This window comes from Mirounga angustirostris, unplaced genomic scaffold (assembly GCF_029215605.1).
Source record: "Mirounga angustirostris isolate CCGP_5_RB_7025 unplaced genomic scaffold, mMirAng1.0.hap1 SCAF_14, whole genome shotgun sequence".
Taxonomy (NCBI): domain Eukaryota; kingdom Metazoa; phylum Chordata; class Mammalia; order Carnivora; family Phocidae; genus Mirounga; species Mirounga angustirostris.
Genome location: NW_026991722.1, coordinates 68,593,761 through 68,610,441, shown reverse-complemented (window position 1 = coordinate 68,610,441; position 16,681 = coordinate 68,593,761). Strand labels below are relative to the sequence as shown.

The 16,681-nt window shown below is 62.4% G+C and overlaps 1 protein-coding gene across 1 annotated transcript in view; it reads right to left on the bottom strand.

Moving 5' to 3' along the window:
• Positions 1 to 16,681, bottom strand: part of RIMBP2 (RIMS binding protein 2) — a 205,733-nt gene that overhangs the window by 41,976 nt on the left and 147,076 nt on the right. Inside the window, exons 7-9 of the mRNA XM_064578194.1 lie at positions 7,026 to 7,227; positions 3,087 to 3,232; positions 2,454 to 2,530 (exon numbers count right to left, since the gene is read on the bottom strand). Of these exons, the coding sequence (XP_064434264.1) occupies positions 2,454 to 2,530; positions 3,087 to 3,232; positions 7,026 to 7,227 (425 nt within the window). The remainder of the gene's footprint in view (positions 1 to 2,453; positions 2,531 to 3,086; positions 3,233 to 7,025; positions 7,228 to 16,681) is intronic.

Here is a 16,681-nt window from a genome sequence, read left to right as displayed (position 1 = left end):
GGAGTCCAGGAATGCTGTGCAATGGGCTGATGGTTTTCGGAAGTCAGTAATGGCCAGGGGCCACCTGCACCAGGAGCAGACAGATGCATGTTTACTGTGAAAGCCCGGGGGGTGGAGGGAGTGGGGAAACAGTCTGGCAAGGGGGTGGCATGTGCAAAGGCCCTGGGGCAGGGAGCAGGGTCCCTCCCGGGAGCTGAGAGCCAGCCTGGCTGGAGGTGAATGCAGGAGCATTGAGGGATGACAACTGTCAGGGTCCCCGTCGATGTGGATTTGATCTCCAGAGCTGGAAGGTATCAGGAGTTTTAAGGTGGGGTGTGACTTGAGCATGCCTGCATTTTATGGAGACCCTCGGGGCACCCTGTGCATGGGGCTGGCAGAGGAGATGGGGTGAGAACGTTGGATCAGGGAGCGGCTCAGGAGGTGACAAAACTGGAGCGGCTCAGGAGGTGACAAAACTGGCTTTGCCTGGACACAAAGAGTGAGGGGCCATGGGGCTGAAGGCTTCGTGGCAGGACGAGCGGAGGGGAACACACGCACTGAGTCGGGTCCGCGGGTGGGGGCTGACGCTGGGAGAAGGGAGGGCAAGGGTCAGTTCGGGGTGTCTCACTGAATTCACAAGCTCGGGGGGGCGAGGGGGGCAGCCGTCGTGTGCAGATGGAGAGCCCACCCCAGGCAGGACCCTGGACGCAGAGGGAGTGCATGGGGGCCGGAAGGATAAAGCACCCTGTGCGCCCTGATCTGCAGACAGAAAGGAGGGAAGGCCCCAACGGTGCCACGGCGCCCACATGCGGGGGCCGGGGCGGGGCGGGGGGGGGGTGGACAATGCCTGCAACAGGAAACCTGTAAACACAGAGAGCATGGTGGCTTTCAGGGCAGGGCTGGGGCGGGGTCAGGGGGCGGGCAGAGCCGCAGGGCAAGGCGCGGGTGAGGGTGGCGGGCATCAGGACACGGCGGCGCACTTTCCCCCGTGACTTGTGTCCCACGTGAGCGAGTGACGTCTCCGCAAAGCTGTTTGAACAGAGGGATGGGGGTTCTGGGCCAGTGGCTGGGGAGCGGGCAGATGTGGGGACGAGCGGGCGGCCATCGGCGGGAGGTGAGTGTACCAGCCACCACGGGAAGCGACATCCAGGGCAGGGCTTCCTGTTCTAAGCTTGGGGAAACTTCTTCCCAGCGGCTGGTTGAATAATGTCGGTGTTTGGCATCGGGGAAACCCCCCAAACTCCTGCCTCTCCTTCAGAACCGCCCCGTCGGGGACTCTAAGGACATTTAGAGAACGCGGGTCTGCCACGTTCTCTCTGGGCCCGGCTTCTGTGCTGTTCAGTTTGCTGTGGTTTGGGCTTTTCTGGCAGGATGCCTAAAACACACAGGCATGAAAGCATCAGCAGGAAAACGTCAACAGCGCCGCCGAGGAACGGGGCGAGGGGAACGTGGCGCAGTCTGGCCATGGCTGGCGGCTGCCACGTCCTACAGAAACCAGCCAGTCGCTCCCGCCTCCTCTGTGCCTGGTTTCACGCTGGCTATGGACTGCGTCCTCGGGGCGCACCGGCTCTCGGGGCCCCTGTCCCCGGAATGAGCCCTGGCCTGTCCCGGGGAGTGGAGGGAAGGCGAGCCCAGGGCACAGGGCAGGGGAGGCAGGGGTATGTGGTTGGGGAACCTGGAAGTCAGCTCGGAGAGCGCAGCTCAGCATCAGAGGGCGCCCCACCTTCTCCTGACACAGGCAGGCCCAGCCCTCCCCCCAGGCCCTGGCCCTGTGGCCCAGCAGCTCCTCCCAGTGCTGGGGCAGCGTCCCCACGGACAGTGTGCCGGATGTGCCTAATCGAGAAGCCTGTGGCCCCGGGGGGAGCGACTCCAAGCGCTTCTGTTATCTGAGCAGCAGAAGTGGGTTTTCATTGGCAAAGTGAATGGATCACTAATCAGAAAATAATCTGCTAATCAGCATAACAGCTGTTACAAATGGCTCCCATTGGAGAAAACAAAGGGTGTGGAAGGTACAGGGCTTGGCTAAACCTGGGGGGGGGGGGGGCTCTGCCTGCCCAAAGCTTGCGGTTCTGCCCGGGGGTGGCGTCCACCCTGCGCCTGGCACACAGACTTGGGCGCCTGGGACGAGAGGCCGGGTCGCGGTTGAGCGTGAAGAACAGGAGGGACGAAGTGTTTCCTGTCTGCTTGTTTGTGTCTAAGTCCTGGGCGTCTGTGCCTACGGCAGGACCCGGCGTCAGGATGCTTTCCTTTGAAGGAGGTCGAGAACTGGGGGGGACACAGCGGCTCTGCGCTCGCCCCTGAGTCGTGCGGAGCCCACGGCCTGTGCGTTCTCACTGAGCCTGGACACCACGGGCCCCCCACCCAAGCCTGGCGGAGCTGGTGCCTGCAGGCCAGGGCCCGGGGGGAGCGCTCCCAGACCCACGGCCTCCTCGGGGCCCCCAAGCCCGGGGGGCAGAGCGGAGCTTCGCGCTTACCTGTAGCGGGCGACACACAAGTGGACCTTCCCCGAGTATCTCTGCTTGGAGGTATTGGAATTCCGTTCATTATCCATCTGTTAAAGACACAGAGGATGTTCGGGTTACGCTTCGTGCCGGGAGCACACGGGAAACCCTTCCGGCCCCGCTGAGCTTCCTGCCCCAATGGTGGTGCTCCCGTGAGACGTCAGCCCCGAGACGGGGTGGCTCCCGCAGCATATGGGCCCCCGGTCCCTGGGGAGGACGTTTATACAGAACGTGTCTCCCCACGCCAGGAGGGGACCCGAGGTGGGGCCTTCCCTGACGCAGGGCATGGGACCCGCTGGGCGGACCGGGCGTGTGTGCCAGGCCCTGCCGGGCTTCTGTGAAGACACGGAGATGGACAGTGACCGTGTCCTCTGCTCACAGGGGCTCAGCCCCGGGACACGGACACCGCTCCCCGCGCTCGCCTGTCTGACAGTGCCCAGGGCTCCGAGGCCGAGACATCCGGGAAGACTGCGTGGAAACGGCGACATGAGGGTCAATGAAGGCTGGATACGGGAATTTGTGGGAGGGAGAAGCAGGAGGAGGGATGAGGGAGAAAGGCGGGAGGACCGTGGCGTTCCCACCAGCCGCACGCACGCCAGAACTCACGTCTGATTCAAATCTGCATCTTGGGCTGGCGGATCTCGACAGAAAGGCGGGCTTGACAGACGGAGGCTCCAGCCTGTCACCAGCGAGCGGGAGGGGCCGGATGTAGTCCCCGACCACGGTGCGGCTTCTGACGGCGCTCTCCTGAGCTGACCACAACACGAGACAGTTTAACAAGGACACGGATGAAATAACAGCACATACGGGTCCTTCGACCCCCCAGCGTGCCCGTCCCCTCACCGCCTCAGCCTCGGGGCTCCGTGTTGGGATCTGCCCCCCTCCCACCCTGGGTCCCCATGGCCAGCCTGACCCCACTCCTGGCCGTGAGGATGGTTTGGGGGCATTGGTGGTATCGCGTGGGGACGGAAGGTCCTGCCACAGGGAATTAAAGGGAGTCGTGGAGAGAGAGGCTCTCCCTTCCCTGGCTGCCATGCGGGGGGCTGGGAGGCTCGGTGCAACCACATTGCCACCGGGAGGAAAGTTGGTCCCATCAGAGCGCTCATAGCAGGGGACCGCCAGGCGGGGAGGAACTGCCTCCTGGGGACACAGTTCGAGCCCCCGAGTCCAGTTGCGCCTGGAGCTGGACCTCCTGGCTCCTCATCCTGACGACAAGTGAGTTCCTTCTGGCTCACACCAGTTTAGGTCAGCTTTGCTGTCATTTATGACCGAAAGAGTCCTAACTAACGCACAAGGTGGCCAAAGGGCCAGGCGTTTTTAGGGTTCCAACGTGAAACACAGGAGCGCGATCTCCCCCCGCCCCGTCCAGCCTCTGTCTGTAGCGGTCAGACCACGGGATCGCCTCCCTGAAGACGTGACCTGCTACGTCCTGGCTGGGAAATACCACGTGATTCGGTGTAAGGTGGGAAGTGTCCCACCCGCGGGGGCCCCGCGGCTCCGCCTGATCAAGGGAACTGTGAGAGAGCACCCCCGAAATGGACGCGGTGCCACAACAGACACGGGACTCTGCTGGGGGGTCAGATCCCGGAGAGCAGGGGCATTGTGGGTCGCGGCCATCTGTCCCCTCTGCCCCGGGCAGGTGCTCGGCGTACAGCAGGTGCGAAGCGACCCAGAAGCCTCAGAGCGGCAGGTGCGAAGCATCACTGCTTCTCCCCGCCCCGGGCCGTGGGGGTGCGAACCCTGACCCATGGCGGTCCGGCCAGCGCCCTGTGAGTGGAGGTGAGCAGGTGTGTGATCCACTGCCTCCTTTCCCCTTCGATGGAACATTCCAGAGAGAGGCTGTGCCTTCCAGCGCTCCCGAGAGAGGACAGCGCAGCCCGTCCCCCAAGCGCCGTGGGGCTGATCCGGCCCCTGAGGTCGGGGTGCACCACAGCAGCACCTGGCCCGTCCTGACCGATGACCGCTGGGGTCAGCAGCGTGGACGCGCGGCCCTGCGAGATGAACACAGTGGGGTCTCCTCGTGTTCATGTTTGGCTGACGTGGCCCGGTCCTCGGTCCAGGTCCAGGTCCGACTCGGAGCCGGCATGAGGCAGAGGCAAAACCGTCAGAACCGCCGGCACCCTCGGCCTCGCTGGCTCCCAGGCAATCCTCCTGCAGCGGTGGGCGCTGCTCTCCCGAGATTCGACCTGGACTCGACTGCGGGGCCTGCGCTCACGTCAGACGTGGCCCACTGCACAGCCCGCCGTCCCTTAGCGGCTCCTGATCAACCCCCAACTGTCTCCTCAGCCTCTGGGCCAGGCTGGCCTCAGGCAGGAGGACGTGGAGCGGGTGGGCCGCACATCTGCCCACGGTCCTTCTCTGCCTCGTGCTGGCCCTTCCACGCTCCCCTCACACCTGGGGGAAGAAAGCGGGGCCCAGCCGCCAAGGCCCCCGGGGCGCCCACCCGTCGGAGAATGCCCTCAGGGGGACCGCCCTTGGGAGGATCGCGGGGCCTCGGGGGGCTCTGTGGGCTCTCCTCCACGCATCCATCAGCGATGCCGGCACAGCGAGGGTGAAGCCAAGTGTGCATGGGCCCTGCCAATGGGGGCCCCTCGCGGGGTGAGGTCGCGCATCGTTACGTGAGCTCGGTCCATCGGGACAGCGGCTCTTCCCGACGGCTGCCCGGAAACCGTGGTACAAACCTATTGGTCCACCAGGGTCCGCGCAACAGGCTTGGTGCCGCGAGCACCTGCTGGCTTTGCTTTCACTGAGGGCCCACTTCCGCCATCGGGAATCGTATCGCGCTTCCCGGAGCCGTCCCTCTGGACACTCACGCATCTACACTCTGCACAGAGGAGCTCATGCAGCAGGACCAGGATGCCGTGGGGAGAAGGGCCTGCCTGCCACGCGCAGCTTGGCCAAGGGCCCGAACGCCGTGTCACGGGTCAGGAGCGTGACCAGGCCCCATGGGGTCTGTGCCGAGCACCTGCCTCCCCCGGCAGTCTGGGGCTCAGGTGCGCGCCAGGCAGAGGCACCATGTGACCAGCCCCCCCTTACACTCTGGGCGCCGCATCCCCCGCGGCTTCCCTGGGCAGGAACTCTGCATGCACGGGGCGCTCCGCGTGGCCTGCGTGGATCCTGCAGGCATCCTGTCTCTGCCCTTAGGATCTGACCGTGTCCCCGTCCCATGTTGCCATCATAGCTCTAAGCATAGCTCTGAGTCCTGGGAGTCACCAAACGTGTTGGGGTCTTGAAAAGTGCGTACCGGCCAAACATATGGCCACCGACCCCGAGAATGTTCGTTTCATGGAGTAAGAGCTGAAACCGTCCTGCCTCTTCTTACCCTTCGGGCAACACGGCCCCAACGTCACTTCCTGGAGGCGGGTGTCTGAGGCCGCCCGATCTAACGTAGCCCTGGGTCACTTTCTACCTTGTCACCCTGTCCCCACACATCTGTCCTGGCCATTCCTCTGTCCCCTTGCTTCTCGCCTGTCTGCATCCACCGAGAGGAAATTCTGCGAGGGGCCCGGCCGGCCGGCCGACATCACAGCCGCAGGCCCCTGACCCGGCCTGGGTGCGCCGTGCACTCGGGACACCGTGGAGGGACTTGCCGACCTCCCGGCCCCCACCCTGTTGTTCACAGCCATGTGACATGGCAGCTAATGGCTGAGCAGGACAGGAAGGATGGCGCCGACAGAAGCCATGCAGGGAAGGTGATTTATCGACATGGTCAATAAATAAACGAGGCATGTTCGCGTCGTTGTAATGTTATAAAGCACCGAAGAAACCTCATCCTCTGTTTTGATGGTAAGGGAAAGAATCTGGAAATTCTCTCCTCTGTGGAGTTCCAAAGGGGGAGTCTGACACTCATCTCCCCTTAATTAAAACAACAACTTTTGAACAGGTGGGCATTCTTGCAACCAGGGTGACCCGTGCGGGTTGCCCTTGGGCGAGGAAAGCGCTCTTTGACGGCCCAGGCAGCTCTCTGCGTCTAGGCGGGAGCCCCGCAGTGAGGCCGTCATGCAGACCCCGGTGGTCTTTCAGCCAGACACAAAGACAAAATCCCTCCCCCAGCACGCAACGTCAAACCGTGCTGCCCCCCGCCCCGCCTCCTGAGCACCAGTGGGCGCTCACCGCTGTGAGCCTCCCGGCTTTCGTGCGGCAGGAACTCGTCCCCATGTGGAGGCTGCTCGGCGTGAAGGCGGGGAGGGCCACAGCCCAGCCGTGTGCCTCGCGGCCCCGGGCGGGAGCTGCCCGGCTCACTGCCAGGAGCTGTGTGACCCACGCGAGGGCCTCGGTCTTGAGCTCTGCAGAGTGGGACCAGGACGGCACCTGCCACATGCGGCCATGCCAAGAGCACGTGGGCTGACACCTGCGAGCGCTCAGAGCAGCGGCTGGTGCCGCAGGCATGCCCAGTGGCTGCTGGGGGCCTGCCGTCACCTGGAGCCCCGCGATGCCGGGCGCCCGGCGCAGGCGGTCAGACAGACGCGTGGGGCTCGCCCTGCTGCGGGGTCGCTGGCTATCCCTTGACCACGCGACGCAGGGGCGGGCGGGGCAGGCACTCACCTTTGCCGATGGAGGGGGCGAGTCCGTTCATGAACTGCGGGAAAGGCTTGCCGGACGCGGGGACGTCCAAGGAGGCCCCAGCGCCGCCACCCAGCAGGTCGATCTTCCCTGCGTGCTCCCGGAGCCTCTCCAGGTCCTGCGACAGCAGGCGGAACTGCTCACTCTGCGTCCGGCATTTCTCCTCCAGCTCCCGCACCTTGCTCTGCACGGCAGAGGCACGGACACGCAGTCAGGGGTGGGGGGGGCATGCGTGCATGGGTGTGCACACGTGTGCGTGTACATGCATGCACACGCGTGTGTGGTGGCGAGCCGCCTCCCACCTCCGTGGGACAACGGTGTCTGATAAAACCAGGCGTCCCGTGCAGCCTGGCGGTTGGCCAAGTCCCCTCCCCGCCGGACGTGGGAAACCACACATGCCGCGAAGGCCTACAAACACTCCGATCCCAGCCAACCGCGGATTGTTCTGGGCTCTGTGTGCAGCTCGGGCCCTTGTGGTTGGCACGTCTCGCCATAGCTGTTTGAAATGTGGAGGGTGAGGCGGTGACACAGCCCAGACTTGGGGGGCAGCTCAGTTGCCAATCCACGGATTCATTTTTCTCATGGGGGCACCCGCCCCTAGACTGCAGAGCCCCAGGAAACACTGCTCTAGCAATAAAAGGGGATTTCTTTCTGCTGGGTTTGGTTAGCAACACAGCAACATTTGCAGACATGCAGAGATGTCTCCGGAGCCCTGGGGAGAGGGGTGGGCTCCCTCGGACACACGGCAGGGAAGAGGCAGCCCGGGGCAGCTCCCTTCTGACCCCGCTCCTGTCCCATTGCTGCCCCACGGGCTCTCAGGTTCGCTGGCTTGATACACACACTCTTCCCCGACGCTCACGGACCACGCTTCCTATCCTGGTGCAGACGCAGGGCTCTGTCTCAGCGACCAGAGTGCCTGCACGGTCTACAGCTGGGCCCACACGCCGTGGACGGACGCGTGGAGGGTCGGCTCTGCCCCCTCCCCCCGAGGAACTCTCTGCATGCTGCTCACTGCCCCCCGTGGTACGCGAGCCCCTGGTTCCTTCTCGTCTGTCTCCAGACTGGATGGGAAGCTCAAAGCCTTCGCTCTCTCTGCTTCCCTCCTCAATACGTCCTCAGGGCTCTTACAGAATCGGGCACATAGTAGGTGCTCAGTAAGTGTTTGCCGAATCCGTGAAAAGAGGGGACTGCAGATCTGCGGTGCGGTGGCTCATTTTGTCCGCATGGATGGAGTCCTGCCTTGTCTCCGCTCCTTACTCCGTGATAAATGGAGAATCCCATCTGCTGCATTATTAACTCCATGTGTAGCCTGGTCCCCGGCTAACATGTCAGCTCCACGAGGGCAGGATTGTCTGCTGCTTCCCCGATGCGTCCCCAGCACTTGGAACGGAGCTTGGTACCGAGTCAGCGTTCAGTAGATCTTTGGTTTAATATGGGCGTGTGTGGGGGAATGCGGGGACAGCCAGGAACAGCCCTCGACCTGCAGAGGACCAGCGGTAGACACGCTTCTCCCCCTCCTCCTCTTCCTCCTCTTCATCCTCCTCCTTCTTCCCACTCTCCTCCCCTCTTCCCTTCTCTTCCTCTGTCCTCCTCTTCCTCGCCCCTCCCCCTCCCTCCTCCTCTTCTTCATCCTCTTCCTTGCCCCTCCTCCTCCTCTTCTTCCCCCTGTTCCCCTCCTTCCCCTCCCCCTTCCTCCCCCTTTGCCCATCCTCCCCCCCTCCTCTGGCATTAAGCTTTCCAGCTCCTTAGTATAGAATGAAGTGCTATTTATGTCTGAGATCAGGGATTTCTAAAAAAAACCTAACAAATCCCAAGCCTATAATTAATTTCTTTGATTCATTAAAAAAAAAAATCAGCAGGATTCTTCTTCTAAAAAGCTGAATGAGCTTATCGGCGATTGCTGCCTCCACCAAGGCAGAGAAGTGAGCTCAGCACTCCCAGGCCCGGGCGGGGACGCGGGACCATTCAGACCTGCCTCCAGCTGGGCCGACCCCAGAACAGGGTAACCTGTCAGATGCCCCGAGGCCTAGGGCCCTGACTCCCAACTCGTTCTCTCCAGGGCAGAGCCGTGAACCCTGACGGATGGACAGGGTCCTCAGACGGGGAGAGCAAGCGGGCACAGGGGGCCCTGAGCTAACGGGATTGTCCGGGTGTGCGAGAATGTTTGGTGGCTGGTGGGAGAACACGAGCACTATTTTCTTGGCCGTGAACTCATTTTCACGTGTGTTAGGAGAAAGGCGGGCAGATCAAATCCTCGGTACCACCTAATGAAAACAGCACATGGATTCTTCACTTCCGTGCCATCCTAGAAACGACAAAGCCAGAGTGATGGAGGACAGATCGGCGGTCGTCCGGGCTGGGGCCGCAGGACGGCGCGACGCGCAAGGAGTAAGAGGAGGGGGTGACGGCTACCCGCATTCCCACCGTGGCAGTGGGAATCTCCGTGTGCTCCCAGCTCCCAGAACGCTACACTAAAGGAACGTAAAAACAGGAGAAATCCAGATGCGAACAGATTTAACAATATGAGATGATGCTGTAGGTGCCCGGCCTGGGCGGTCAGTCTCTGTGGTGCCCATGGAGCGTGGCCGAGGTCCTCACGGGCCTCCCTGGAACCTGGCGTCCGAGACGCGCCTGCCACCGGCAGCCGGCTGCTGGGGCTGTGTGACGGGGTGCTCCAGGAGAGGGCGGGGCCCCAAGGCGGAGGGGGCGACGTGCGCTCCCGGCCAGACCCTGCAGGACGCAGACACGCCCCGGGACGGGGCCGCCTACAGGCGCCTGGTGGCAGCACCTGTCATGGGCCACCAAGCACGGGCATCCTCGGCGCCCACTGCCAGCAGGTGTAGCCTCCGAGCTCCCTGGGAACTGCCCTCGGTGCCCCCCTCCTGCCAGGTTGTGTCTCTTTGTTCAGGGGTCCCCTTCACCGATGGCGACTGGGTTGTGCCGTTTCCCTGGCAGCTGGCCTGGACGTGGTGCTCTGAGGAGTGGCAGGTGATGTGCTGACCGTGCAGTCCCAGGAGCGGGTGGGCACGTCGGTGTACCCAGACATCCACGGAGGCTGGTGGGGAGTGCCGGGGGGAGCACGGGCGAGCCGGACAATGCTGGGGGAACACAGTGAATGGGAGCGTGCATGTTCTGTCCGGAGGGGCATCTGCTCCGCATCGGTCCAGACCCACGGGGGCTAAACTTCTAGTCTTTGAAAAGGAGAAGAGAGTCTTTATTTTAATGTAAAGATCTCTCAATGTTTAAGCATCGGCAGAGGCCCATCCACAGTCTGGGCTGACAAGGCCGGTCTGGAGACGGTATGGCCACTCGGTGACCCTGGGCGCGAAAACCCGGGGAGCGTTCCCGCGGGCACCCGGTCAGGGTGGCTGGCTGGCCTCGTGGCCCAGGCAATGGCCTCCAACTGTGCCCACGTGAGCCCTGGACACACAGGAGGATCCCCGCAGGGTCTGGGGCTCCGGGGGCCCAGTCTTCTGGATGAAGAGCACGTGTCCCGGGGAGCTGGTGTTCCACTCTGGAACAATCCTTGTCGCCCCTGAGACTCCCATCCCAGGGGCGGGCAGTGTGCACGTTAGGAACGTAGCTGCCCTGAAGACATCGGCCACCCCGTCTCCATCAGTGCCCCAGCCACGCTCATTTGTGAGGCCGATATCAGGGGAGAAAACCCCTGATGAAATATCAACTTTTCCCTAAGCATGATGAGTGGGAGAAACGGGCATCTGTTGGTGACATTAAAGGTATTCCAGATACGTCAACTGGCTCAAACATCGTGGTGTCATCCTGCCCTCAAGTGGACAGGATACAAGACTAGAACAGAAGCTGCAAGGCTCTGAATGGTCCTGTGTCCAGATGTGGATTCGGAGGATTTCTGGTTCCCCGAGGCCTCCTGGATCAGGCCCGTCGGCTTGACCTGCTTCCCTCGAGTGCACCTTCCATGGGCACTGGCGGCGAGAGGTCCCCAGGGTGCAGGGAGGACGTCGCGGAGCTGTGGACGCACACGGATGTGCCTGCTCGTCAGAGTGTTTGCTTGACCCGTGTCTGTACGCATGGGAGCCTTGCCTTCAGCACAACCTGGAGCAAAGTTGCAGGGGGGCGGCCAGGCCTCTCCCACCTCCTCCGGCTGCTTCCAGAGAGACGCGCGGAGTCGTGTGGGCCACACCTAACCACAGCTCTCCTCCGCTACCTGCCTTGCCTCCCTTCCAGGTGCCCGAGAAAATGGCCGTGGGGCTGCCGGAGCCCAGGAGCTTCCGGTGCCTGATCTCTGGTCTGGGGAGCAGGGGTCGGGACAGCGAGGAGATGGGCGCTGGGGACCCGTTACGCCCAAAATGCGTCATACAGGAGGGCGCTCCCTCTGGAAGCCTCATCCGGCTTCCTGCCTTCCGGAAGAGAGGCAGTTTTTCCTGCAGGAGCCCCCAGCAGCTGGGTGTCCTGGCCTGGCTGCAGGGCCCCCCCAGTCCCTGAGTCACCAGCAGGAGGAACGGCTTCCCAGGGAGCAGGAAGGCAGCAGTGACCCCACCGACCTGCCCAGCTGGCTTCTTCGCACATTGGTATTTATTTCAGGATCCAGAGCCCTGTCGCCTCCTGGACGGGTGGCCCCCCGGGGAGCTGGCCACCTGCAGGCGGTGGGAGCGGGGGCTGCGCAGACCACGGTGGTAACAGATGGCACCCACATCAGGCAAGTAAACTATCCCTGGAAGAAACACGAGACTTGCAAATGTGGTCGTGGGTATTTATAAAGACGAAGGAAAACACATCCCAGCGTGACTAGCCATCCGCGCCCGCCCCTCCGCATTCCGCATCAGAACTCCGGGCTTCGTAGAGGACAGCCGCGTGGGGGGCTGGGCCCTGTGTCCAGCCAGGCCAGGTGGAGAGTGCGGGGCGGTCGTGAATCATCCAAGGAGCAAGGAGGACCAGAGGCGTCCCGGGCAGGCTGGGCCCCTGGCATGGGAGTGCGCAGGAGTCAGGTTCCGTGTGGCATCCTGATGGCCATGCTGCTTACCCAGGGCCGTCTGCCCGCTCTGTGCCAGGTGCTGTTGGCCTCGCTGATGGCCAGGGAGACCACGGGCTCAGGTGGTATGAGCCCACGGCACGGGGAGACAAACAAGGCCAAGATGCACGAAAGCCAGGGGTCACACACCCAGGCAGGGGCCGGCAAACCCAGGCCTCTCCGACTCCGGGCTCTGAGCTGGCTCTAGATTCCAGGTCCCCCCCCAACTCATGGGGACCTGGAGGCACGTCCTGCAGCCTCTGTGGGCCTGTCTCCACCTAGAACATGTGGTGAAGCGTGTCTTCCAGAACCCAGTGGGGAATTGCAAAGTCAGACCCCGGGGGGTGTGGGAGGGGCTCCATTAGCAGAAGCCACAGTCTCCACCGCTCTGGGGGCAAAGCCGCAGTGCAGATGCCGCGGGGAGGGGCGTGCGGCCAGCCTAGCAACTCAGACACCCGAGCTCCCTCCCCCACTCCAGTTGCCTGGACGTTGATTTTCAGCAACATGTGAGAGCACATCTGAGCCCATGGGGGTCTACCAGAATTCCCTACATTTTGTCATCAACGGGGACACTCCGTGTCGTTTTCACAGTGATGCCCAACTCAGGAGTGCCTCCTGCTGCCAGTTTAATACCCCATCTCTGTGGGCTCCTGCCGGCAACCCTACAGCTCATGAGAAACGCCATGTCCGTTCATCTCCACAGGCTGAGTTCTGGGATCTTCCCGAGCGATTGCTCCGAACTCCAGAATCTTTGCAGGACTTCACAGTCTTGAGACTGAATGGAATGACACCGTCGCCAAGGGGAGACTCTGGTGAGTGCGGACTTCTCTTCGGCTGATGGTTAGCATCCTACGCCATGCCTGTCTCCAGCACAAGTGTCTTCAACGTTTGCTTTGGTTCGTGTGATTCAACATTTGTCCAATTCTCCAGCTGCAACGGCAGTGAATTCTAAGCTGGTGGGTCTGGATCGCCGGAGTCTTCCTGTTTCCGGGCAGATGTGCGTTCGTCACGCAGTATTACGTGTGCAGATAAGCACCTGTCATTGGTGGGACCTCAGAATACCTGTATCACCTTCGGGGTGCCAAGAGCCGGGGGGCAGGCGGCGGCCCCTGGGACACAGAGCTGGAGTGGGGGTTAGTCCCGGGGCAGCCACGCTCCCAAGCATCGGGGCACGCTCGGCTTCCCTGTCCCGACCACCTCATCTCGCAGCAAAGCCTCAGGGGTACGGGGCTGCTTAGGCTATTCCAGGAGCACCGAGACCCGGGGGGGGGGGTGCGCAGGGGCTTCCTAAGACGCATCAGATATAAAACATTAATTACAAATCGTTATGTGTCCACCTCTCAGATTCTCAACTTGGCTACTATTCTGCACACTTCCGTATCAAAATCGCGTTGTCCCATAAGGATTCTAGAATTCAGACGGGGTGGGGACGATACCACGGATCAACCACGTTTGGTTTCATTCCCGGGGCCCAGGGAGACGGCACTTCTGGCTTCTTCTGGTGACTCAGCAGAGCAGGTAGGAGCTGTCCCTGCTGCGGTCACCAGGAAGCCCCACGCGCCAGACGGCACGGTCACAAGATGCAGGGAGCCTGCATTCCCAGGTCGTCCCCGCGCCGTCCCTGCATCGTCCCCGAGTCATCCCCCCACGTCCTCCCCACGGCATCCCCGCATCGTCCCCCTGCAGCGTCCCCATGGCATCACTTGGAGGGGAGTTCTCCAGGGCCTTCCCCAATTGGCAGCAGACGGTGCCGACAGAGAACGACCTTCATATGTTCAATGTGAGGTTGTGACCTGAGCCTCACTCTACAAATGCACCTGAGAACCGGGTTCATCTTTCTGATGGGACCAAGCGCGTGTCCTCCTGCATGTGCTCATTCACCCACACGCACACTCACTTGCCACATGGTGATTCAGTGTCCTAACACCAGCCCGGCAGAGTGACCCCCCTTAGGCCCAGCAACATGGGGCCGGTACGTTTAGGGACCCATGCAAATGTTTTCATTTTAGTTTCCTTTAAAATCAGAAACAAACAAATAATAATGAATCCAGTGTGGACTATATCCTCTTTACCCAGGCAGGTGCATGTAAAATGTAATTTTTAGTACTTTCATGGAGGAAGGGATGGGACTCATGAGGCAAAGAGGCCCAGGGTCCAGGGAGGTCCCAACACCGCCCAGATGCTGGGCCTGCCTCGAGAAGACCCCGTGCCGGCCTGGGTCAGGGGGTGCGCTGTCTGCTCATCAAAGCCTCCCCAAATGAGACCCAGGATGAAAGGAGCCTGCGCAGGTTCCTCCCCGGCTGGGACAAGCGTCTGGCGTCACGGGCAGTTTGAAGCTTCGTCCCAGAGCTGACGGCCAGCAAGCTGGCGGCCACAGGGAGGTGCTGGGAAGGCGCCCCGAAGAATAAGGCACAAAGCATACAGAACACACACGCAAAGCACACAGCACGGACAGTGGCAAGAGCGAGCTCATCTGGGGCTTTCCCCTGCAGCGGGCCCAGAGCCCGCCGCCCCCGAACCCCGCACACAGGCACTGCTCCCCTGCACCCCTTCTCAGCAGCCTCGGACGGCGCCGCCGACTGGCCCTCCTGCCCTCGCGGCCTGGCTCTGCTCTTGCGAGCTGTGCGTCCCGGGACAAGGGACTCGGTCTCTGTGCCTGATTTCCAATCCGGGAAGAGGATGATGATGGTAGCGACCTCACTGGGGGGTCTACGGATTAAATCCGATACACGTGTCCAGTGCCCGGTGGACAGTGTTCACGTGGCCTGCACCCCCGCCAGGGAAGGCAGCGCTTCCGGGTCTCGTCACCGTGTGAACTCATTCACAATTCAATGCAGGCTGCGGTTTTGCGGGCGGGAGAGCTGACCCCACTTCCCAGGGAGGACGGACGCGGGGGCCAGGGAAGCCGGCTGCAAAGCAGGGCCAAACTCCTGGGGTCTGAGTCCAGACTCGCTTCTTACCAGCTTGCCTTGGGCCAGTCACTTGTGCCTCGGTTTCCCCTGGGTCGTCGTGAAGATTAAGGGGCATGCGCATGTGTCCTAGATGTCCCCAGATGCACCCTTAGAACAGTGTCTGGCACAAAGTGAGTGTTCAGGGAACCCCAGGTCACCATCATTGGGTTATCGTTATTATTATTAATTTTAAAACGTTCTCTTGCTTCTTTGTCTTGAAATAACTCCCCCGTAAAGTGCGGGGGACGCCGTTTCCCTAAATGGTGCCTTCTCTGCAGTTCACAGCGTGCTCGGTCTTGATTCTGGAAAAGCTCTATTTTCAGCTAACGCCTGACGCCCACCTTGGCGAGGCCGCACAGCAAGCCCGGATGATTCTGCAGGTGCTGGACTCTGCTTGCGTCCTGACGGGGATGGAGACCGCCCCCTCCTCTCGTCCCCAGACACCCTGGCCATTCACTCATCAGAACACAGGGCTCAGGAGCACCCACAGACCGGCTGTGCGTGGACGGCCCCTGGGAGGGGGGTTGCTGCCACATGTTTGCTGAGACAACGCTTGGAGTCCCGTGTGCGCGTCCCGCTGGGCAAGGGGGCAGCTGTTCTGCTGAGGAGAGCACCTGACTCAGGGGAGTCCCCAGCGTGCCATGCGGGACGCACACCCGTGGGAGGGGTGGATGTTCAGGTCACTAAGACGCTGAGCCACGGATTGGCCAAGACTCCAGGGCACTGGCTCGTCCCCTATGCCCTCCGTCCCCAGACTAGCCTCACGACGCGAAGCAATTCTTCCCAGACAGCGGCTGCATCGGAACTGCCCCAGGAGTGGGGGGCGGGAGGGCGGCTGGGTCCCTCCCGGTTTCTGGGTCCCCCCACACTTTCTGACTCCACGGGTTGGGCGGGACCTGAGAATCTGCATCTCTAGCAAGCCCCCAGCTGATGCCGACTCTGCTGGTCTGGGGACCCCACTGTGAGAACCACTCCTCCTCAAAGAGGGAAGATCATCCCTTCCGTGAATACGCGATCAAACTCAGAGTTTTGGAAAACACTCAAAACCCTGTTCAGAGGGACAACGCTGTTCCTCCTGTTCGGTGGGGGTGGTGAGAAGGGCCGCGGCCTCGCCTGCAGGAGGGCCCCGAGCGCGCACACGGCAGACACAAACACAGCGGTGGAACGTTCTGGGGCCAGGGTGGAATCCTGATGACCGACAGACGGGCCGCCTGCCGGGCGCGGCTGGCCCGAGGGCAGGATCAGTGTCCCCACCTCCCACCCCACCCCACCCCTCGCGGTCATCGGGGTTCCGGGCTGTCCTCCCAGCCTGACCCTTACGGCCGCGGCGGGAAACGGGAGACCAGGTTCGCTGAGCCTGCTCAACACTTGCGGGAACAGAGCTTGTGTCCCGGGCCTGGCTGGCAGTTGGCAGCGCCCCCCGCCGGGGAGGTCCTGCCCGCGGCTCCTCACGCCCCCGGCCCCCAGGAGCCCCCTCCCCGCCCCGCATCCGGAGGAAGCTCGGGGCTGCCGGCTTCGGGAGGAGAGGCGGGTTGAGCGGGCCCAGGGACGCGTGGCCGCCCCGTGCATGAGGGAAAGCAGCACCAAGCACACCAGCAGGGGGAGGCACGACCCTCGAGTACCTGCATGCCGTCCAGCGCGTTCTGCGTGAAGCACAAAGCAAAGACACAACCAGGGAAGACGTCGTAAAGAAGAGGAGA